Source organism: Cavia porcellus, unplaced genomic scaffold, assembly GCF_034190915.1.
Source record: "Cavia porcellus strain 051 isolate PalLab524CR breed Dunkin Hartley unplaced genomic scaffold, mCavPor4.1 scaffold_7, whole genome shotgun sequence".
NCBI classification, from domain to species: Eukaryota; Metazoa; Chordata; class Mammalia; order Rodentia; family Caviidae; genus Cavia; species Cavia porcellus.
The window spans coordinates 94,491,535-94,516,991 of record NW_026947490.1 but is presented as its reverse complement, the minus strand read 5'-3'; the positions used below and the strand labels follow the sequence as shown (position 1 = coordinate 94,516,991).

Here is a 25,457-nt window from a genome sequence, read left to right as displayed (position 1 = left end):
CTATTTATTACAGTTCCCATGACACTCTCTTAGTTGCTAAGTTCATTAGCACTTAACTATAAAATAGTTTTTGGTTTCTTCCTAACTTTGGGCTGAACCATTTGAACTTTGAATTAGTTTGGATGGTATGAAGATAAAACTACTTTAGATACATTAGGAGGGTTTTGATTTTAGAGCTGAATATACAAAATTGAAAATTGATAATTGTTTTGTTTTGTTTGAAGTAGGGTCTTGCCATGCAGTTTAGTCAGACCTTGAACTCACTTTGTAGCCCATGCTGGCCTCAAATTCATGGTGATTCTCCTGCCTTAGCCTCCTGATTACTGGGGTTACAGGTGTGTGCAACCACAGTTGGCTGATAATTGTTTTGACAATTTATGTGAATTTTAAAAGTTTAATTAGAACAATTCTTGGGTATCGATATAGGCATGGCAGTAGAAAGGGAGACATACTATTAAGTAACGCTAGGGCTTGAACCTAGTGATGCTATACCACTGAATTACATCCTCAACTCTATTTACATTTTATTTTCAGACAGGATTTTGCTCAACTGCCCAGACTATCCCAAACTTGCTATTCTCCTGTTTCAGCCTGCTGAGGTGACTGAGATTACAGGCGTGTGCCCCCCCCCCGCCTACCTTGCTTAGTTATTATAATCTTGACTCTATGATCTGCATCTTTGTAGTATGTTACATGATGAAATATGAAGTACATGAAATACACTTGTATTGTGTGCCAGATATGGTTGTCTTGAAGAAAAAATTACTGCCATATTTTTTTTCCATGGCACACCATTATTTTACAGAAAGAATGACAGCGAGACAAACTGTGGTTGTTCAGACTTCAGTGTTTGTCAGACATTTTTTTAAAGATACATTTATTTAAAGTCAAGCTCATGCATTTAGCAATCAATAGCCTGGTTGCAAAGATCACCATTAAAACCCTTGTTGGACTGTTTTACACTTTCACAGAACAGAAACTAAACCAATATGTTATACAATTATTCACAAATATAGTTTTCTTGTTTTTTTTTTTTTTTTGCATAAATACACATGAGTACTGTGTAAACCATGTCTTCTTGGTGGCACTTAGGCCCTGCTACCACTATGTGTGACTGACTTCACAAATGTCCTATCATCTCAGTTGTTTCTCTGGCTCTGCTTTCCTGCTAAGCTTTGTTTCCTGGCATTAATTGTAGTCTTCCACTGCCATAGCTACTGCTGCCACTAGAACTGCCATGGCCACCTTGATTCTGTGGTTTAGTGTATTAATAACCTCCACCCTCATAGAAGCCTGAACCTCTGTCTTCAAAGTTTCATTCCTTCATGAATCCAAAATTTGAAGATTGTTGTTGTCAAAATCACATTTAGATTCTGACACCTCCTAAATTGTTTTGATTGTTACCAAATCCGTTATAGCCATCTCCCCTGTCACCATATCCACTTCCACCATAGCATCCAGCAAAGCCACCTTGATCACCGAAGTTTCTCCATGGCTAAAATTATTGTGGCCTCCAAAACCACCTCCATGACTACCAACACACTCTCTAGAACCTCTTTGTTAAGTGACGCACTAGCCATCTCTTGCTTCAACAGAATGAGCTTTCCTTGCTTCACTGTTTCTGCCATTCACAATGTGGCATTTCTCAATGATACTTTTGTCCATACAGTCATAAAAGTTTGCAAAACCTAGCTCTTTCCACTGCCTCCGTCTGTCATGATTTTAATCACTTCATTTTTCCAATACAGTTCTCATATGTTCTTTAGTGCCTCCTTTAATGCCATCAACAAAGATCTTTTTCACAGTTAAGTAAACAGCTGGTTTTTGAGAATCTTCTCTTAACTGTCTCTTTTTTCTCAGTAATTCATATGTATGGCCTTGCAGTCATTGCTGCATCCACCACCTCCACAAAGGTATGCACCTATCACTGGAATGTGATGTCTTCAGCTATTTTGGAAGATAGAAAGGGAATGGTTAGTCAAATGGAATTTCTATTTATTTGTAATCTTTTGAGGAATTATTATACTGATATCCGTAGTGACTGTGCTAGTTTACATTCCTATTGACAGTGTAGAAGGATTCTTTTTTTTCCTGAAGCCTTGCCAGCATTTGTTGTTATTTGATGTTGATGATAGCCATTTTTTTCTGGAGTAAAATGGAATTTCAGTGTTTTAATTTCCATTTCTTGAATGAACAGTGATGTTGAACATTTTTTTTTGTGTGGATTTGTATTTGCAGTTTTTACTTCTTCTTGTGAAAAGTGTCTTAGATTCCCATTTATGGACTGGGTCTTTAAATGGTTGAGGGTTGCTTTATTTGAGTACTTTATATTTGTCCTTTGAGGAATAGCTGGCAAATTTTTTTTCCCCTCAAATTGCAGATTGCCTCATCCTATAAATGGTTTCTTTCACTACATAAAAGCTTTTTAATAAGGTGATATCTCAGTTGTTGATTCCTTGTAATATTTATTTCCTGTGCAACTGGGGTTTTGTTCATAAAGTCTTGGCCTATATCTGTGTGTTCAAGTTTTACCTATTCTTACTTCCAGCAAATGAAGTATTTTTGTTTTAATATTTAGATTTTTGATCCATTTTGATTTTAGTTTAGTGTGTGGTAAAAAATATGGGTCTTAGTTTAATCTTTGGCTTGTGGAAAGCCAGTTTTCCCAGCACCACTTACTATTTTTCCCCCAGTGAAGGTATTTTTGTCCTTTGTCAAAGGTAAGATAGCTGAGTGTGTTTGAAGTTGTTTCTGCATCTTCTAATCTGTTCCATTGATCCTTGGGTCTGTTTTCTTGTGAGTACTGTGCTGTTTTTAATCACAATAGCTTTGTAGTATAATTTCATGTGGGGATTTTAATGCCTTGCCTTTTGTTGCCCAAAATTACTTTTGTTATTCTAGTTCTCTTCTGGTTCCTAATGATTTTTAGGATTATTTTCTCTAATTCTGTGAGGTATGGTATTGGTATTCTGATTGAAATTATAGTAAATCAGTATAAGAGTTTTGGAAATACAGCTATTTTCACTATATTGGTTGTTTCCACCCAAGAACAAGGAATATCTGTCCGTTTTCTGATACCCTCTTTAGTCTTGGAGCACTGTAGTTTTCAGTGTGAAGGTCTTTTTCTTCTTTCATGAGATTGATTCCTAAGTATTTCGTTTTTCTTGGTGCTATTGTGAAATGCATTGTTTCTATAGTTTCTCTCTCAGTGAGTGTGTTATTTGTGAAGAGGAATGCTATCACTTTTAAGTGTTGCCTTTGTATCCAGCTGTGCCACTGAATTTGGTGATCAAATCTAGGAGTCTTGTGGTGGAGTTTTCTTTCTCTTGTCTAATTACTCTGGCTAATGTTCTTAGAAGTTTATTAAGTAAGAATAGTGATGGTAAATATCCTTGCCTTGTTTCTGATATTGGAGTGAAAGCTTTCAGTTTTTGACCATTTATTTAATGTAATGTTAGCTGTTGGTTTTATTAGATTGAGCTAAGGACCTTCTGTTCCAATTTTCTGTGGAGTTTTTATTATGAATGAGTGTTGGACTTTGTCAGATGCTTTTTCTGCATCTATTGAAATGATCTTTGGTTTTTGTCCTTGGTTCTGTTAATGTGGTGTATTACATTGCTTTTCATGTAGTGAACCATTCCTGTATCTGTGAGATGAATTGGTCATGGTGTGTAGTCTTGATGATTTGCTGCATTGTTTGCCGGGATATCATTGAGGGTTTTGTGTCTGTTTTCATTAGATTGGCCTGCAGTTTCTTTTTTGGTTGACTCCTTCTCTAGTTTAGGTATCAGGGTGATTCTTGCTTCCTGGAATGAGCTTGGGAGTATTACTTTTCTTTCAGCTTCGTTAAAAGTTTGAGAAGTGGCAGAATTAGATCTTCTCTAATTTTCTCATAAAACTTGGCAATGAACCCTTCAAGGCCTGTCCTTTTCTTTCTTGATAAGTTGTTAATTCCACTGACTGATACTGGTTTATTTAGAATTTTTTATCTTCTTGACTCTGCCTTGTTGATTCATATATATCTGGGAATCTTCTTTGCTTGTGCATTTTCCATCTTATTAGAATACAGGTTTTCAAAGTAGCTTTTAATGGTGTTCTGGATTTCTGCAGTATCTGCTAGGATTTCAACCTTTTCATTCTTTTTTTTTTTCCCTTGGTCTTTTTCATTTTTATCAGCACCAGGGATCGAACTCAAGACTGCCTGCTTGCAAGGCAGGCGCTTATGCCGCTGAGCTAAATCCCCAGCCCCTGACCTTTTCATTCTTAATTTCATGGGTTTGTTTCTGTCTTTCCTTTTTTTGATAATATTTCAAAGAGCCAACTCTGATTGATTTTTTTTTGTGTGTTGTATTAGCCTCAATTATATTAATTTCTTCTCTGATTTTTGAGCTTGCCTTGCTGTTCTTTTTCTGGAAGCTTGAGGTTCAACGTTAAGTTGTTGATTTGAGCTCTATTTTTATGATATGGAAACTTACCACTATAAATTTCCATCATAGGACTGTCAGTGGGCTTTGTTTTATAGGTGATTGGTTTCTTTTTATGTTCTGCTTTTAATATTCTGTTATGTTGAATTTCTGGAATCTTGACTCTTACAAACTTTGGTTTAGATTTTTTAATCTGTATGCCTCATTTGTTTGTATGTCAGATTCTTTTCCATGCTTGGGATACTTTCTGCTGTGACTTCTGTGAAAGGGTTTTTTATGACATTTGCGTGCTCTTGTTTTTTCATTGACTGATCAAACTTGTTATTCTACTTTGCATCATCATCTAGCATTTGTTGGATTTATTTTTCATGTTTTCTTTGTGATTTTTAAGGAATCTCATGATCGCTAACTGCAATCCTGTCTTCTGGATCTGATATTTTGTCCTCAGATTGGCTCATTTGATATGTATATGTTCAGTGGAATTTTTAATCTTCTGGGTGTCTGTTTGAATGTGTCAAATTTCTGACTTGATTTTTTCCCAGAGTATCACTTGTCCACTTTATTACTTCCACTGTTACTTCAGAAAGTTCCAGTGGGTGACTTGAATTATTGCACTTCATTGTCCCTGCGTTTATCTTTGATAAGCTAGAAGTTTGAGGTTGTGTCTTCCTTAAATGTCTTTGCACTTTGTTTTTGTTTTTGTTTTTCTCTTTCTGCCTTTCTGTCTCTTTCTCTTATCTCTTTCTCATGTTTAATTCCTGGATTGATGCTTACAACTTGCTTATGGCAAGTAGCTTTATTGCTAGTATTTAGAACTCTTAAGAAATGACTGCTTCTTAGAAATGTCTTCCAGGTGTAGCTGGCTTTTGGGTTTTGTCTTTACACAATACAAAATCCTACCCTGTGGATTTATTATGGATGAGAAGTTTCTGGGTATTTAGCCTAGCTTCTGGTTCTTTGGCATTGGCCCAAGGTATTGTTTATGGCCATTAGGCAATGTCAGTCTTGGAACACTAGGAAGAACAGCTGATTAGAATGACCATGTCACTTTCTGTGAAGTAGGACAGTCAGCAATAACAGTAGCATCAAACACAGCCTAGAAAATGACCAAGTGTGATAACTATTGGTTCTCTATTTTTAACTATGAACTATATTTCTGGTTATATAACAAATTTAAAATAAACTAGAAATATACAGTACATATGCCCACAATATGGCTATTCTATTGTTGTGTTGAAAAGTTAAAAGAGGTTAGTGGGAAAAATAGAAAAATAGGAAAAGATTAGAAGTAAGACCAGAGGTCAAAGAAAGACTATGCAATCTGGTAAAGAAGATAGGAGAGAAGAGAGAAAAAGTAAAAAATAAGAACAGAAGAGCAGCAGCAACAACAAAAAACTAGAAAGAAGGTTTACCTTCATAGATGGAAGGACAATCAAGAAAAAGCAAATCAAAACAAAACCCAGAAAATCAGAAAAAAGAAATTCTTCTTGAAGGTGTGTCTCTGCTATCACTGGAAGACTAATTGGGCAAGACAGAGAGCCCAGATTCATGTTGATTAATCCAGTGAGCCACCTATAGATTTACCATGTGGTAGTGGATAATCCCAACAAGCTTGCACCTTTAGTTCAACTGATATTCAAGTTGGTTTCTGTCTGTGAGGCTGAAACTCAGTTTGTTTAGCCTGCAGCCTTCTGTGCATCTCCCACTGACTTGAGGAACTGAGCTTTTTGACCTTCTGTTGACTTTAACTCAGTTTTACCTAGCCCTGACACTGGAATGGAACCAGCAGTTGGTCTGGATTCTGAGCTCAGTAGGCCCCTCTCCAGGATGGCTACTAGTAATTGCGCTCTCCTGGTTGATGTCAGGACCTGAATAACTCCAGCCCCTGCAGCCTACTATGTCCAGTGCTCCAGTCCACTGGTGCATTTCTCTGTGAAAGGCGTCTAGGGTTATCAGTAACCAATGTCAATGTTTGTGGAGTAAGGATCTCTCCAAGTCCTGACAAGAGTGTGCACCCTCGACATTTCTTGAGTTTTCTCAGGTCTGTAGGAGGATTCCCTGGTTGAGAGGCTCACATTGATCCCCAAAGAGGGGAGGACATAATCTGTCCATCTGTCCGTGCATCCGCCTGACTGCCTGATTCCAATAGCGCACCCCAGTTAGACAGACAGTTCTGCTTAGTTTGAGCAGAAGACTTGATGATGAACTCTTGTTAGGTAAGGCCACCCTCAAGGCAAGAGGAGTTGGAATATTTGAGCTCTGAGTACCTGCTGAGTGAATGTGTGAGTGAGCAGACCAGCCAGCATAAGCAGCACTGGGCTGTTCCTTCTGTACACCAAGACTGGGAAGCACTGGTTGTGGTGGCTGATTGGGCGCTCCCCTGCAGTTTTGTGGTGATGACACAGGGCATAACAGGAGGCCTTGCACCTTCGTTAGCTAAGTCACACCTAAGTCCCCGAGAGAGGTGCAGCCAGGCAGGCATCTGAGGGGCACCCACCCTTTGTCTGTTGCGCCATTGCTCTGGGCTACACAACATACACTTTAGGAAGACAGAATGGGGACTGCTTAGTTAAAACCACAGTCCCTGACCACAGGAAGAGGGAAAAAACCAGACTGCTCCCTGCGTCTCAAAAACAAAAACAAAAAAAGGCAAAAGAGGCACATTGTTCCTGAGAATTCTGGTAACCTTGGTAACCTTGTGGACTGCTGCAGTTGCTGCCAACACCTTTAGCTTCACTCTCTGCTCCCAGCTTGTCTACTTTTAGCCAGTTGCACTGGGTCCAGCTAGTGATTGCTTGCATTTGGTTACAGAGGCCATAACTGAGATTTCCTCACAGCTGACCTCTCTGGTTAATACTGTATTATTCAGCTTGGTGCTTGCTCCCCATCCTCTTATAGACTGTAACCTTTGCCTTGACCTTGTGGACATTTGACAACCAGTTAAAGCTCTTTTGTTATTTTATACATTTTCCTCATCTAAAAAGCCCAGGGCTATCAGGTACAGTTATAAAATGTTTGTTGTTACTAATGTGTGACATTTAATGTTGGGGTCAGGATTCTGGCTGTAATTAATTTAACCATGGGAAATCAAATCGCCACAATACAAGCTCCTATTGACTTTTGCCTGGTAAAAACTGACACCTGGGTGGTAATTCAGTCCAAAGAATGAAATGGACAAAGGCCGGTAATTCTTAAATTTCACCTTTGCTAAGTTATTGCCATTGCAGACACATGGATGCCCTCTTGTCAGAAAGGGTCCAGAGGACACCACGGAGAATCTGCAGTGGCAGCCTTTGATGTATTTCTGTGCCTCCGAGTCAAATATGGACACACAGGCTACAGATCCCCTCTTGGGAATGTTTGTCTGTATCCTCCTTTGCAGGTGGGGACTAAGGCCACCTTAAAGTCACCCCTCAATTAGTTGAACAAGTACATCAAAGAGGACTCTGTAATGCTGTAAGAAAATTGCTGTTTCTGCCAGAGAGGTTAAATAACCAGGCTCAAGAACAAAATCTGAATCGGGGATGATTCCAAGGTCTTTCTGACTTGCGACCATGGCTGAAACCCCTTTTTGAACTCCTAACAGCCCTTGTTACTTCTGATAGGGCCCGAGGATTACATAAGTTAAAAACTGCCCCTTCTTACGCAGCTCTAGATAAAAAGAACAGCCCTAGCACTGAAAAAGATTTGAGTAACAACACTCGGGGGAAATGGCAGGAAAAAACCGTACAAGAGAGATTGTTCTTTTTACTATTTATTTATTTATTTATTTATTTATTTTTGTACTGAAGATCGAACTCATGAGCTCATGCTTACCAGGCAAGTGCTTGAACTGCTGAGCTAAATTCCTGGCCCAAAATTGTTCTTATTGAAACTGCCTAGCTCTGTAACTGCTTCATGGCTTTGTAATGATTTTCTTAACCCCTGTAACCGTGAGAATAGAACCAGACATGCAGGACGCCTGATTGTACCATTGTCCTAAGCTTCATAAACTGATGGTCATTAATCTACCCTGTAACCCATGGTCTCACCCTGCTAGCTAATAAGAAGCGCTGCCAAGCCGTTCGTCTCACCTTTGTAACTCCTGCTTATGAATCATGTAAAAGCCCTGGACCACTAGAGATTGGGGCCTGATATTCTGAGAACGATCCTGATCAGTGCCTGTGGGCATATGTCGGGTGTCATTTCCATGTTCTGCTTGCCAGTGCATCCTAAATATAAAGGATTGGTTTTTAAAATTTCTTTATGAGAACAACTGTAGAGAAAGTATACTGTGATTGTAAGGAATGATTCAAAATCTATGTTTAATAAAATCTTAAGACTGCAGTTACCTGAAGGATGGGGACACAAAATCTTAAGTTGGCTCTGGGTCAAAGGGGATACCACAGGGAACTATGACAATGTTTCAAAGTAAATGGTAAAGAAAACATAGCATACTAAAATTTGTTGGATTCACCTATAGCAGTGCTTATAGAGAATTAATACCCTTAATTTTCTATGGTAGAAAAGTTATTTCCTCAAATGAAGAATGAAAGATTGGCTGTTACTACATACATATAAGGCTGCTATTAAAAAGATAGGAAACATGAATAATTTTATGCCATTAAGTTTGACATGTAAACAGATTTGGTGAAGGTGAAACGTAACAAACTGACACAAGGGGAAAAAAAGGAAATGAATAGTCTATGAGGAAATTAGATTGTTTTAAAACCTCACAGAACTCCTTGCGTCAGCAGTTTATTGATGAATTCTATGAGGCAGGCTTTTCTTTCCAGAAAATAAAAGAAGAAAGGTACATTTCCCAACTTGATTTAAAGGATGGAATAATTCTGGATACTAAAATTCATTAAAGAAATTAAAATTACACACCAGTATTCCTCACAAGTATAGAGATACAAGTTCTCCACAAATACTGATAAATTTAATTGAATAATATTTTATGTGTTGTATATATATAGTATAATACAAACTATGGCTAATTTTGTCCCTGGAATTTAATATTGATTAAATACTTGAATATCCGTATAATTCACTTCATCGACAGAGTTGAGTACAAAAATCATTTGATAAAATCTATAGATGCAAAGGCAAAAAATAATTGACAAAGAATCATTTGTCATCAATACTCTTAGCAAGCTTAGGAATAAAAGAGAGTTTTCTAAATTTGACAAAGGGTATAAATGAAAAGTCTCTTGATAAAGCCATACTGAATGAAAGTTTTATTGAATATTTCCCTGTAAGACCAAGAAAAAAAGCAAGGATATATACCACCACTTCCACAAGCAGTTCTGCTTTTCTTTTAAAAAAATTTTTTTTTAAAATTTAAAATTGCACCATAAAAACCGTAAGACTTGTCAGAATTAGGGTTAGGAACTGTCTAGTTACTTTCTTGTTGCTGGGACAAGATACGTGAAATCCACTAGAAAAAGTTTATTTTAACTCACAGTTTGTGGAGTTTTTCAGTCGATAGTCAACTGGCTCCATGGCAAAGTGGCATGGTGGAGAAGATGGCAGAGGAGAAACAGTTCATGGCACAGCAGGCCGGTGACAGCAGGACTTCCTTCTTCTTTCTCTTTGTATTCCATCCAGTCTGCAGGCGTGTTGGTTCATGCCACCTGCACGCAGGATGGATCTTACTCTACAGTAGATTCATTATCCACACCTAGAACTGTGCTAAGCCCCTTACTGGGCTAATCTATTGTCTTGAGTCAATGATCCAGCTCCCTATCAAAGCCCTACCTATGAGCACACAAGGCTTTAGGCCGACATTTAGATAACGAACCATAACAGAGATACATCATCCCAAAACTTTCAGTGACCACAAGGTAGAAACTTGATAAAATTCAGAGCACAATTTTATACATCTTAATTGGTTGAAAATAAATCTGACAATTCAAGTTGAAAAAGATTGGAGGTTGCTTGTAGAAATGATCATTGGAGTAGTTGTAGCCAGTTAGTTGTGAAATGGGGAAAGGTACATTATGTTGAATCAGACAGAAAGCTGTAGTATTTGATGTGAATGAGTATAGTCCCTAACACTTGAAATACTGAGTCCATTTCTAAAGTAGTTGAGTGTTGATGTACATTCTGTATTCCTTTGCGGATTGTTCCAGCTGTGACAGTTTTTTCCTATGCACCTAGTAGCTCTTGTGGGCTGTATTTACAGAAGCACACACAGAAGTCACACGTTCAGCTTCTTTCCTAATAAATCAGTCACCATAATAAGTTAAACAGAAAGTTCACAGAACAGATGATTTACCAATAAGCAGACCAAAAGGCATTTGGCATCTTAGCAAATGTAAATTAAAACTAAATGAGATACCATGTTATACTCAGCTGGAATACCTAAAATGAAAAAGACTGACAGTACTGTCTGAAGACATGGAGTAAGCACAACTGCCATATGTTGCTGGTAGATTTTAAAACTGTACTATCACATTGAAAATACAGGTTGGGGGCTGGGGATTTAGCTCAGTGGCATAAGCGCTTGCCCTGCAAGCAGGCGGTCATGAGTTCGATCCCCAGTACCGATTAAAAAAAAAAAAAAAAAAAGAAAATACAGGTTGGCAGGATTGTGTAGGGTGTGTGTGTGTGCATGCATACGTGCGTGCGTGTGCATGTGTATTGTTAGGGATTGAACCCAGGTCCTTGCACATGCTGGCAAGCTCTGTGCTACTGAGCTTTATCCATACACCCTTTTTATTTTTTATTTTAAGATGAGGTATTGCTAAACTGTCAGTCTGGTCTTGAATTTGCATTCTTTCTGCCTTACCCTCTTGACTAGGGCAATTTTCTTAGGGCAGTTTTTAAATAATTTTAACTATATACTTAAATTGACACAGCCTTTCTGCTTTTCAGTTGTTTGTATTCAAGAAAGATGTCAATATATGTGTACACAGAGACTTGTTAGCAACTATTTTAATAATAGCCAAGACCTGAAAACAGTTCAAATAAATATTAACAGATTTTTGGATGAACAGATTATATTTATTAACTAGCATACTACTCAGTGACCAAAAGGAACTTAATTCCTGATATGTACAATAGTATGAATGAATATGAGAAGTATAAAGTGAGAGATGCAGAGTTGTTCCATACTACCTGTGGGATTTTATTATGCATGCGGCTAATCTCTGCTGTTACAAACCACATCAGTCACTGAGACGGGAATGAGAGAACTGACTGAAAAGACTGACGTATCTTTGCTAGTGTCTGATGGAGTTCCTGGGAATGCCCTCACCTTGTTTCACCTGACAGTTACTGAAGCGTTAGCTCACTGCACTAATAATACCTGTTTCATTTTATTAGCTCATTTGTCACTGAATTTGATACAAATTTTTTTTTTTTTTGTCTTTTTCCTTTTTATCGGTACCGGGATCGAACTCACGACTGCCTGCTTGCAAGGCAGGCGCTTATGCCGCTGAGCTAAATCCCCAGCCCCTTGAATTTGATACAATTTAGTGAGAGGGATGTGAATAGTTATGGGCTGTACCTTGTGAATTTTGAGAGTACTATCAAAGATATGCCAGTAGGCTTTATCATACTCAATGTTTTTATGGAGGTAAGTACTGGGACCTTGTCATTTAACCCTTTTTGGAGGAGAAAGGGAAAGTTTATTGCAAGAAGTGATGTAGAAGCTGAACCAGAGGATTGAGGATTTTTTTTTTTTTTTTTTGTATCTATATTTCTATATGGTTGGGTGATGAGAAAGTTCCAGACAGGAAATATTTGGTGTGAAGGTGTAGAAATGAGAGCATATAACTGGAAGTCCTGTGAGAGTGTCGAGGGGCATGGGGCACACTCAGGAAAGGTGGGCTGAGGAATGTTTGAGGGCATGAAAGAGTGTGCGGATGGGTAAGTGGTGCTTAGAGATTATGCTGGATAGTTTAGCAGAGATCGAATTTATAATCTTGAAGGCTTTACAAGTGGGTTGAGTCTGTCCTAAAACAGTAGAATGAGATTGCGTATGTATAGGAAGATCACTCTGGCTTTCAAACATAAAAAAAATGAATTAAGCAGAGTACGACTAGGCTAGGCGTGGCACCCTGGCACCCAGGCGTGAGGTTTCTCAGGAGCCATCACTAGATCTTCGTCTGTAGAAGGAAAGTGGCAGTGGGGATGTCGAAAAGCAGATGAATTTCAGAATGTTCAGGATGTAAAGTCAGCAGGTCGGGGTTGGATATGGGAGACGAGGAGTGTTTGAGGTGAAAAAATTCTATTTTTGGATAGGCTAGAAATTTGCAAAAGATCGGTATTTAAGGAATGACTGAGGCAAAAGATGCTAAGAATAAATTTCAAAAATGAGAAGTGTTAACACAGCAACTTGTGGATGTTGGATTTGGAGGATAGTAAAGGGGTTAGATGTTTGGTGAGTACTTAAAATACATAAGGGTTAAAACGTATCATTGCCGATCTTGGAGAGAGCAGTTATAACACAGTGGTGAGGGTAGTACATAGATTATAGTAGATTGTTAAGAGCTAAGAAGCTTTTGTGGTCTTAAAACTGGTTGTAAAAGGGAGAGGAGTTAGAGGGATATAGCCAAAGAATGAGATAGAGGGAAGGAGTTTACTTTTGGTTTTGAATAGCTGTTGTTTTGTTTTAGGACGGAAGATCATTGATGGGAAACAGTAATCAGAAAGCAAATGGCTCTAGATGCCGTTGTGAGAAGGGAGAGGAATAATTAAATAAGCTGAGTTCCAAAAATTCAACTATGGAAGTTAAGAAAGGGATGGAGCCAGGCATGTTGACTCTCGCCTGTAATCCCAGCACTCAGGAGGCTGGCATGGGAGGATCCTTGGGAGTTCGAGACCAGCCAGGGCTACAGAGTGAGCTCAAGGCCAGCCTGAACTGCATAGCAAGACCCCGTCTCAAAGAAGACAAAAAGAAAAAAGGGAGGGAGGGGAGAATCTTTAGGTTTTAGTGAGAGGAAGAAGATTGATTACAGCTAAGTTGATAGGTTATATACCGGTGGAATTAGTATATTTAAGAAATGCTTGGATTCAGTGCTTAGAACATTGGTTCAATAGAACTTTACGAAAAATGTGTGAAAAGTCCTCCCCCTTTCCATCCTCATGTATATACATATTATTCTTGGAAGAAACTTTTAAGATTTCATTGAAGTATACCTGTGAACTATGGCCTCATTGTCTGTCTGCATGCTGAATTGCTTTCTGTTGGCTACTCTTGCAAGTTTAATTGGATGTTACATTCTTAAGTGACACAGAAAATACATTTCTTGCTTTGTTCATTGTGTTAAGTGAATACCCTGTGTTTGCAATGTTACCAATGGATTACTTTTTTTTCTTGAGCTTGCAAATAATCAGTAGTTTTAGTTTTTCACTTACAGTTTGTTTCCTGATTTTAATGTACCTGGATACATTCTAGTCATTCTGGATTGATACTTTAACTCATACAGATAATAACCTCTAAAAATAAAACTTTTCAGATTATTTTTTAAAAAATGAAATTAGTTTTACCTTATCCTGAGTGTAACTTGGAAGATTAATGAAAGTGCATAAACATAGTGTCAGACTCAACACCTTTATCTACAGCAGTTTGTTTGGATCAAAAAGATACGAATTTACGATTAATGTACATTAGAAAAGATTAGAATGTAATGCATCAAGTGTGTGGTATTGTTAAGCTTTTAACAGAGGTTTCCACTCTCATTTCCAGGTAATCAGGAAAGAGGGAGCATTCCTGAGCCAGAGTTGAGGGGCTTTGGCTGAGATGTGTCAACTGTTTTCTTTGCCATAATTTCACCTTCTTTGCCATAATTTCAACCGCTTTGACTGCCTAAGCAGATGGGTCTTTTTCTCTTTCTGCTTTCTCTTATTTCCCTGAGGGTTCTTTTCATTACTGAATTCATTGCCTTCTTAGAGATAGGCTTGTGTTGAAGGGCAGGTATATACAAATATCTGCACTCTTTTCGTAGAACCCTTTGGCTATGAAGTTTAGTCATTTGTGATTATTCTCTGTCACATAAAAATGTCAGATGTTCATTAAGCTTAGGAAACTGCAAAGCAACGAAGTGTTGAAAAAGTAAAGGGAAAGCACTTTCTGATTGTAGGAGCAATTGAGCTTAGCAGTCTAGCTAAGCAAAAGCTATTCCAAAGCTAGTATTTTTCTTTAGGCCTCACCAACCCTGTTTTGAATGATCTCAACTCCTTGTTGCATAATTAGCTTATGCACGAAGTTTAACAAATTTGAATAGCACTTAAGTAGGTGAAAAGTCCAGCTGCCTGAATGATTTTCTTTGGAATAAGAATATTCATATTTTTGAGCCACTCATTTAAAACCCAGTTATGAAATCAGTAGCATAGAGAGTTATACAATATCTGAAAGGCCATTTGAGATTGATTGATTCATTGTATTTTTCACAGTGTTGGTGAAATTTGTAGCCTCGCATGGCAAGCACTTTACCATTGAGCTGCATTCCCAGCTCGACTTTATTTTTTTAATTGACAAATTAAAATCCATATTTTTATGTCTAGAAATTGAATAATTGAATTAACAGGTTACTTATATCACACCAAAGTCAGTTTTTCTAGAAAATACGAAGTTATGTACCATATTTCTAAAATGTCAGAATTTTTTTTAATTAAGTGAACTTTTAGATCTTAGAGGTTGATTTATATACTTGAAATAGAAAAATAATTAAATTTAAATAGAAATAACTGTAATAATACTAATTCATTTGAATATACCAGCTGATAATACTAGTAATTTACATAAGTGAATTTATAGGATAGGATTTCCCTTTGCAGTTCAGGCAGGCCTTGAACTTACTTTGTAGCTCAGGCTGTCCTTAAACTCATGAGAGATCCTTCTGCCTCAGCATCTTGAGTGCTGGGATTATAGGTGTGTGCCACCATGCCTGGCCTAATTTTTTTTTTTTTAATCCTTTTAAAACTAGGTTTTTTGATAGTACTGAGGATTGAACTAAGGGTGTTCTCAGCTGTATCTCCAACACTTTATTTTGAAATTGGGTCTTGTTAAATAGCCCTAGACTGGCATTGAACTTTTCCATCCTTTCTCAGTCTAATAGGTAACTGGGATTAGAGGTGTGTGCTGCTAAACCCAGCCTAAAAGTTACTTTTTCACGATTTCGTTGAAGTTTAGTCATTGAATAATAAACTACATGCTCAAATAATAAAAGTATATAATATAATTTATATTTTCATTTTTTTTTGATTGTTTCCTGGGTTTGATTATTGTAAATAAAGCTGTTGTGAACACTCATACACAGAGCTTTGTATGAAAATATGATTTCATTTTTCTGGATGGCTTGTTAATTGTGTAGTGGCTATGGCTGTGGCCATTACACAATTGCCTTTACCTTTCTGAGAAACTACCGAACTGTTTTTCTAAAGTATTTGTACCATTATGTATTTCCACTCTTGAGTATGTGAAATTTCTATTCTACATTCTTTGAAACATGTGATATAGTCAGTTGAAAACCTTTCTAAAAAATTATTATCCTTCTGTTTGTGTAGTCTTATAAATAAAAAGATCATTTGGAAAATGTAAAAAGAGTGTCAAATAAATAGCAAAAAGATTTTTAAAATTAATTTTTTTTTTGATACTGGGGATCAAGCTCAGGACCTCACACTTGCCCAGCAGGTGCTTGTGCTGCTGAGCCAAACCTCTAGCCCAACTAAAGTTAATTTTTAAAAGCAATGTAGTTATTATGATGATAAAAGGTAGCTTGCTAAAAACATTGGAAAATTGGAAGATACTGTTTGATTTTAAGGGAACGATTTTGTTATGTGTGTACTTGATTTTTAGGCTTATTTTTTTCCTTTCATAGAGTTTTCCAGAAAAGGACCTTCTGCACTGTCCATCTAAGGATGCGATTGAAGCTCATTTTATGTCTTGCATAAAAGAAGCTGATGCTTTAAAGCATAAAAGTCAAGTAATCAATGAAATGCAGAAAAAAGATCACAAGCAACTTTGGATGGGACTACAAAATGGTAACTATAGCAGTGCTTAATTTCAGAATGCCACTTTAATTCAGTATCCATCCCCAGATTTGCACAGTAGCTATTTTTAGTTATCTCTTTCCTTATAATCTTCCAATATCCCTGTTTAGGATTCTCTAGCATTAGACCAGTCACTTAGCCCAAGATTTAACAAGTGTACAGATTGTTTATAGCTTTTGAAGACAGTGCCTCTGTATTACTTGTAGGGTATGATTCTCCCTCTGAGGGATGACCCTTCTGGAATTACAACTGGAACCTGAGGTTGTGTACCCAGGTATCTCTACTTGGGCAGGGATACAATGTCACCTTTTGCTTTCTCAAAAAAGTAGATTTGCTTTGTGCTTAGTATCTCTCTACTCTGTGATACAGAAAATTCCTCCAAGAAAACAGATGGGAAACATGAAGTTCTTTATATTATACATCTTTTGGATATGATAGTTCTCTAATCTTGGTTCCAGCAATTTCAGGCATTTGGTTTAAATAACATAATTATTGTTTTACATGGTTCCAGTATGCATGAATTTCATTTACCATGGTTCAGCTAAGTAACACCAGCACTCTATTTGGTTCTAATTTTAGTTACTATGTTATATTAAATAAATTACAGAAAGTATAATTTTATTGCTAGCTGTTCAATACAGCAATGGTTTCATAATGTTATATTTTGTAAATTGATATGGTCATGATCAGTGACAAATCATATTTCTTCTTACAATGTCCAGTTTTAGTATATGTGCTGCCAAAGTGGGCACTTTACAATGTCCGTTAGTTGGTCTTTAGGTATTTGTTATTCTGTTCTCCACAGTCAGCAAAGTATGTAGTTCTAGTGCTTACTTGTTTCCAGTAATAAGTATTGTAACATTTTAAACAGAATTGGATAAGAAACATAAAAATGCAGCAAAGCAACAGTGATAATGTTAGAAGTGGAATTTGAATAGATGTTAATAGAAAAATAGCCGACTTCGGGAATCCTGACCACGCTGCATTACAAGAAACCAGATATATAACCAGAGGAATATACTGAGGGTAAACTTACTGACATAAACGAGAAAAGTAGATGCCCTAGGGTAAGTGGTATAGTTAAAGGAACTCATAGAGCTGTCTCATGACATTGAAAATATAAATAATAAAATGTTGGAAGCTGGTTAAAACATGACAGTATTTCAGTTCACCTAGTTGGTTGTCCATAACTTGTTATATTTTTAACAAGAAATAAATATTTTTATTCTGTTCCTGATGTTTTAAATTGTGTGTATTTACTTTTATTTACTTTTTAGATTCCCATATGCATTTGTAATGCATAGAATTTTTAATATTTTGAAAAACTTTTAAAAAGATGAAATAGTCATTTTCTTCATTAATTATTAAGAGTACTTTGCATAATTTTAGCTGGCTTGATCACTAAAAATGACCATGATGGTTAGCACATCTTGTATTTTGCCTTTGAAAGTTGTTTTTGGTTACTAGTTAGTCCAGTATAAGTTCTTCCATGGTAGTGACATTATGCACAAGAGTTGTTTATAGTCATATAGGAGCATGATTTTGATCTCGAGATGTAGGGCACATATTTTATGACATGTACTATAAATTATGTGTTCTTATTTCTTTGCTTTTGATTTCTTAGATTAGACCTGGGTAACATGGTTCTTTTCCTTAATTTCATACTTATACATCTGGTATTTTTTTATGGAGTACAAAAATTCATAATCAAATAATTAAAAATATTTACAACACCTAAGAAAGTATTATTACATGTATTTTTGTTCTAGCTATTTCAAAATGAACTGATATTTTAGAGATTTGTGAATATGAAAATAGCATAGATGGAAGAAGCTGAGATCACAGAAAGAGAGAAGGGAATTGGGAATAATTTGACTTCATAATTGAAATACTTTAGATGGGCAGATGTTAATGAAAACTCAGAGATTCCAAAGAGGATTCTAAAAGTTCTTGAAATGTTTAAATTGGAGCATCGAATCAAGTATGGAGGGTGATATGAAATATAATCAGAAATTACAGAGACTGTTTAAATTTTTGTTTAATGCAATAAAAGACGCATTTCTGTTAATTCCCTTCCAAATACTCCTGCTCCTTTTGAGCAGATCCCTTTGTTTTTTCCACTTTGTGAAGCAGTCCTGGAAGTCCTCTTTCAGGTATGTTCTTAGTTGCACTGTTTTGCATGGCTGACTCGATGTCCTGAATTGATTCAAAGTGTTTACCTTTTACGGTCATTGTGACTGTGTGGAAAAGCCGTACGTTGCATTGTGCCGGATCAGTGAATTGTGTGGTATGAGTAAGCAGGAGGAGGACAGCAGAGCTGGAACCCAGCAGCAGTCACTGTAATTTTGATCGCACTTCACAAAGCTACCTAAGCAGACTTCTAGAACTGCTTCACAAAGTGGAAAGCACAGTGGCATGTGTTTGAAGAGAGGGGGAGTATTTTGGGGGAGATTAATAGCAATATGTCTTTAACTGTATTTTAAAAGTCGAAACATTCACTGCGAATGTTGATTATACCTTGTAGTTAAGAGCTATGAGAAAAATGGTCTGCTTTGTAGTTTCAGGTCTAGCAATCCTTAAGTCATTCGGTCCCTTTGAGCTTCAGTTCCCTATATGTAATACTAGAGAATAACTGCCTTTTGGGTCTCTGTAAGTGTTTGAAAGGAAATAAAGCTGTCTCAGTTGTAAGAATTGATTCTGGGAATTAACCAAGGCCTTGTGCATGTTAAACACACGCTTTACTATTGAGCTGCACTCATGGCCTTTCAATAAAAAATTATTAAGAAAATATTTTAATCCCTAGGGTATACTTGGCAAAATGCAATTATATGACAGATATGTGTTTTTATAAACCATCACTAGAAACTTTATGTATTGTTTAGAGCTACAGTTATGCTGCAGTTGGAGAATTAAGTAGTTATGCCAGAGGTTATATGGTGCACAGACCTAACATTTATTATTTGGCTGTCGGGAAATACAAAGCGAAAGATGGCCTTACTGTGGTTCACGCCTGTCTGTGTGAGTAGGTAATTTCTGGTGTCCAGGACAGGCGTACCTCATTGGTACTCAGTGTAAATACCTGATAATCATCAAGATCATTACATACGTGTAGCCACTGCTGTTTATGTAGATCCCTTAGTATAGCTGGACTAATGAGTGAGCTACAGTTTAAGTGAATGAGGACTCCAGAACATGCAGTGCAGCCAAGAAAAGCTAAGAAGCTAAATAAGTGTGTCAGGCATTCCCATGACTGTGTGTCTCTTCTTGTGGTACTCAGATCCGAAGTGATGCTTCTCCATTTTAAATGATGACGAAACACTGGCCATCTAAGAAAATTCCAGTTGCATGTCTGTAATCCAAACTGCTTTGGGGGATGAGGCAGGAGGGTCACAGATTCAAGCTTTAGGGAGACCCTGTCTCAGAAAGGGCAGGGAATGTCGTTCAGTGGTATGCTTGGCTAGCATTGGTGAGTCTTTAAGGTTCAGTCTCTAGTCTGGCAAAAGAAAAAAGCAAGGAGGGAAAATAAAGAAAAGAGGAAGAAGGAAAGAAACAAAGAACGAAAGAGAAAAAAGGTCAAGTCACAGAAGGCTACAGCAAATATTTTTCATTGACCTAAAGAATGAATCAAATGGCCAGGGATTTAGCTCAGCAGCATAAGCGCCTGCCTGGCAAGCATGAGGTTGTGAGTTCAATCCCCAGGACCACCAAAAAAAAAAGAATCACATGTCACAAGTTCAGAGCTTGGTGTAATTCAGTGCGTCATGTAGTCTGAGGACTACCTCAGCTGTTGTCATTGCTACTTCTGAGGCGTAGAATTCTTTTTTCATGTTTCTACCTTGAATTGTGTTTTTCTTGCATATTTTGACTTTTTATTTAAAGAGAAAACAACAGAAAAAGGGTAGAAATAATACATAATTTAAAAAAATAAACAGTAAGCAATCACTAGTTGATAATTAAATATTGTCCACTTAGAGATAGTTGTTCCAGTTACAAAAGTAAAGCATACAAAGTGGACATTTAAACAGCGAGACTGCAAATAGTTCTATTCAACGATAGTAATGGCTATCAATCTTACACACTTAAACATACATGCAGTTATATCCTTTAGATCACTTTTTTTCCCTCCCTTTTTTACAATAACAATTACACATTTTGGGTTTTATCACTCCTGCATTTCTTACTACTTTTTACACTAGAGACTCATTGTGATATTTCTAAATACGATTCTTATTTATTTCACTAATGAGCATAGTCTCAAGTTGTCTCCATTTACCTATGAAGGCCTCAAGATCATCCTTTTTTATAGCTGAGTAATATTCCATTGTAGAAAAACACCACATCTTTTTCACCCACTCTGCGGTTAATGGGCACCGTGGTTGTTTCCAAGATTTAGCTATTACAAATTGTGCTGTTATGAACATGGGTGCACATATATCACTGTGATATGACCTTTTCAGTTTTTCTGGGAAAATACCCAGGAGGGGAAGAGCTGGGTTGAATGGAACTTCCAATCCTAGTTTTCTGAGAATTCTCCATACTGCTTTCCATAGTGGTTGCACCAGTCTGTACTCCAGCAGTGGAGCAGTGCTCCTTTTTCCTCGCATCCTCGCCAGCAATTGTTATCAGTTGATGGCAGATGGCAACCATTCTTTCTGGAGTGAGATGAAATCTCAGTGCTGTTTTAATTTGTATTTCTTGAATGACCAGTGATGATGAACATTTCTTCATGTATTTTATTTTGCCATTTGTATATCTTCATCTGAGAACTGTGTTTTTGGAGAAGGTCTTTGAATTTGGGGGGCTTCATTTTTTTTTTTTTAATATGTTCTAGATATAAGTCCTTTGTCTGAGGGGTTGCTGGCTAAAATTCTTTCCCATTCTGTGGGTTTTCTTTTCACTCTGTTGGTGATTTCTTTTGAAGTGCAGAAACTTTTCAATAATATGAGATCCCAGTTGTTAATTCTTTGAAGTGTTTCCTGTGCAGTTTGCATTTTGTTCATATATTTTCTAACTACCTCTGTATCTCCCAGACTTCTGCCTACCTTGTCTTCCAGTAGATTTAATGTTTCTGTTTTAATGTTTAGGTCTTTGATCCATTTAGACTTTAGTTTTTTTGACTGTTATTTTAAGTTGTATTTCCTTAAATTAATTTTTAAAATAGAATTTAAGTCTAAACTAATAGTGTTTGGTTTTAATATATTGCCTTTTTCCTATAAGTTATCTTAGTGGTTACTATGGTTGGATTTTTTTCTTTTTTCTTTCTTTCTTTTTTTTTTTTTTTTTTTTTTTTTTGAGACAGTTTCAGTAATGCAGTAGCTGGCCTCAAACTTGTAGCAGTCCTCCTGCCTCAGCCTCCTCAGTGCTCGGTTATGGCTGGTTTTTTTGTAATTAATGTAATTGAGTTTGTACTACCCAGTCTTGTGGGAGGTTTATTGTAGATACTGTAGTCTTTAGTACTTTATTTTCTGTATTTTGAAAACTGAAAGTGAAGTGCTGAAAAGTAATTAAGGTAAATTTGGCAAAAGCAGTTTTCTGTTCCTTATAGAATGAATGCTCTTTTTTTGTAACTTCACACATTTTAATGTTCATCTTTATTATTACCTTCTACATGGATCGTTCCTTCTAGATATTTATTTTGAACACCTTACATTTCTCTGAAGCTATTCTAGGAACTAGAGATTGAGCATCATGACCGATCTTTATAAAACTTATGGACAAGCAGAGGCAGAAATACAGTATTTATGCTTTCATATTGTCTCTTTGTCATCTTTTTCTTTTCTTTCTTTTTTAGTTTTTTAGGGGAACAGGGCGGAGTGTGGTTCCGGGGGTTGAACTAGAGCTAGTGCTAGGCAACTGCTTACCACTGAGCTATATCCACAGCCCTTTAAAATGGTTTGCTTGTTTGAGAGAATTGTCCAGGCTGACCTTAAGCTTACTGTTTCCTCTCTCGGGAGTTCTTGTCTTTGGAGTACTTTGAAGTATAGGTGTGTCTACTTTTCAGATCCGCTTCGTTTTTGTACTTTGTCATACTCTGGTATAGTTGTATGGTTTATGTATTCTCCTAGCATAATACTCTGGGTTAAAGTATATCTTGTTTTTATAATCCTTGACACCTAGTGTGGTTTAAAGAGTGTAGAAAAAAATGTGTGTTGGCTGAGTGGCTCCTTTTTTTTTATTTCTTGCTGATGCTACCAGGAAGTATTAACAGGTCTTCATAAATAGTGTATTATTATAATATAGGAAGTGGCTTTTAAAAACTTACTCTAATATGAATTTTATTTTTAATTTTTCCTCAAAAAATTTAATATTCTGTGAAGTCAAAGGTGCTTTACCTTTTATAATCTAACTGTACATTTGTCAAAACTGAGACAAAGCAGAAGATAAATTTGATTGAGAACTGCACCTGTAGAGCATAATGACTAAGCAGAAATTTAAATGATTTTTGAATACTTTCAAATGCTAATTTTAATTTCAAAGGTCTCTGTGAAGGAGAAATAAGAAAAGCTTTTGAAACCAAGAGCATTCATTTCAGTGCCTTTCAGTGTTTTTAATTTGTGCCTTTCAGTGTTTTTAATGGGTTTTCACTTTAGATATATAAACATTTAACTTTCGTGTGAAACAAAGTTAATGACCACAAAAAAGAAAAGAAAGCAGAATTTTCATGTGTGAGGCACTAAGTGTCACTAAATGCACAGATTGTTTTCTTATTGTGAAGTTGGTTTTTTTTAAAATAAGCTAGACATTTGAGGAAATCAATAACAATATTTTAGTGTGATATAAAATTTAGTTTTAATCCTGCTTGTGTGAGTGTATCTTCTAAAACAAAGCCTTAAATTCCATTGATTTATATATAAAGGCAAAGCTTGACTTCTGGGTTTGTTTAAAACTTGAGTGATTTACAAAATGTGATTAGTCCAGTTAATTTTTTGGAGAAATTAATCAGTAGTGTGCCTTTTTAACTTTAAACTGGCTACTAATAGGAAGTAGTGGTTACTACATTAAAAAAAATAAGTTTGGTAAGTAATGTAAGCAATAAATGCAATCATTCCAGCTCTTTGGCAGCTTACGTGATAGATAGGTGTGTTGTAATTGTATCTCTTTGTTTTTATTAGCGATATACAGGAGAATAAGTATTGGGTGGAGAATCACCTGGTCTGAGATGAGAAACATATGTCTGATCTTTTTGTTTTGTCTCTTACCAGTTTTGTGACTATCACAGATCACTGTTTTCCTCTATTTTGGAGTGCCTTTACACGTACGAGGCTCAGACTCAAGGACTGAGCATCAGTGATCACCTGTACTTCATTCTGGAAGCAGCTGTTTTTCTGCTGGTTCCGGAGGGACTTCCTGGATGAGGAATTGTAACTGGTTTCTTTTCCTCTCCCTCTTTTTTTTATAAAGCAGGACATAGGTAGAAGCTTTCCATTATTAATTGTACTATGATAGAGACATCAGAGAGACAAATGTTTGTGTAGCTAGTGCAGCCAGTAACCACCTTGAAGCTTCCATTTGTTGCGACTTGCAGTGCCAGGTGCTATGCCAGATGTGGGTGTTACGGCATGAGTGATTCCTAAGTAGAGTGTCAGCAGAAGGTGTGAATACTCTTCTTGAATATTTGCTTTTTTGAAAGGTTGACATTTGAACAACTTGCTTATTTTAAAGTCTATATAAAAATTCAGATCTTTACCAATTGTGAAAACACTGAAACTACACTTTATAATTAAGAGTAAATAATATATAATGGATCTCTGTACTGATTGTTTAGCTATGGCAGTTATCAGTATGTGGCCAATCTTGTTTTATCTGTTACCTTTACTCCCTATTATGCTTGGAATTTTTATAACTTTTTACTCTTTTTTCCATTGTCTGATATGTCACTGTCACATATATTCCTTACACATCTTTAGTGTTTAAGTAATCCTTAGAGACAACATTCATTTTTTCTCATTGTCATGGGTATGAATGCAATCTTTCTTAAAGGAGGATCATGCCCATAGCATAGTGGTATGCATTAGGTGGCCAGTACTAGAACTTAACTGGGCCAGCCATATTACAAGGCATAGTGGATACTTGGATGAAAAAGACAAGCATGTTAAACAGCTAGTAGTTAAATGATTTAAGAAAGGGAAGCAATAGAGAATGAGGTTGTGGTGATGAAAACATTCCAGGCTAGAGGAATGATGTGAGTGAGACTGTTAGGCAGAGAGCTTTCTGATAGTGACACAGAGGCCATGCTAACTCAGTATGATGATCAGGTGAATGGCAAGGAGGTGGCACTGGAAGTTGAGTAGAGGCTCTATCCATGGCCTTTTAGGCCTTCGTAAGTACACTGAATTTAATCTTGGGAAATAGGGTAAGGTGGTAGAGGGAAAAGAGAGATTTTAAGCAGATCCTAAAGCAATCAGATTTCCCTATAAAGCCATCCCTTTGCAAACAGGATGGCTCATGAATCTGAAAGGAGCAAATATATATTTATAAGGCTAAGAAGGGGTTTATGTCAGTGTTAGGTGACAGATCATAGTTGTTCAGACCATATACGATAACCTTGGATAAAGGAAGTCACAGATATGACAAATTTGTGATGCAAAGTTACTAAGATTTAAAAACGGTAAATAATAGAACTGTTGATTCTGAGACATTTGAGAAACTTGCATTACCTAATTATTCTAATCCAGCTCATGTTATCAAGAAATCCCTAACCCCTATTATTACTGTGATTCAAAAGAATGTAAGTTACATTGTCTGTATACTGATTTGTTTTGCCTACTAGTTGAAGTTAGGTATATTACTTGATAAAATCTTCATATTTTTTAAGTTGAAACATTTGCTTGTCTCTTGACCTCAGGCACCTCTCACATGTTTTACTGATAAAATCATTGACATTGGTTTTTGTGATTCTATCTTTAAGTTCTTTTAGTGCCCTGTAGAAACAACTCCAGACGCACTCAGTCACCTTATCTTTGACAAAGGAGCCAAACACATTCACTGCAAGAAAGACAGCCTCTTTAATAAATGGTGCTGGAAAAACTTGCTTTTCACATGCAGAAGATT

The 25,457-nt window shown here is 36.6% G+C and overlaps 1 protein-coding gene across 3 annotated transcripts in view; it reads left to right on the top strand.

The window, feature by feature from the left end:
* The window catches only part of Atg5 (autophagy related 5), a 113,843-nt gene that overhangs the window by 27,975 nt on the left and 60,411 nt on the right, over nt 1-25,457 (top strand). For all 3 annotated transcript variants that reach the window (XM_003466029.5, XM_023563452.2, XM_063253950.1), the window contains one exon: nt 16,235-16,397. In XM_003466029.5, the coding sequence (XP_003466077.1) occupies nt 16,235-16,397 (163 nt within the window). The remainder of the gene's footprint in view (nt 1-16,234; nt 16,398-25,457) is intronic.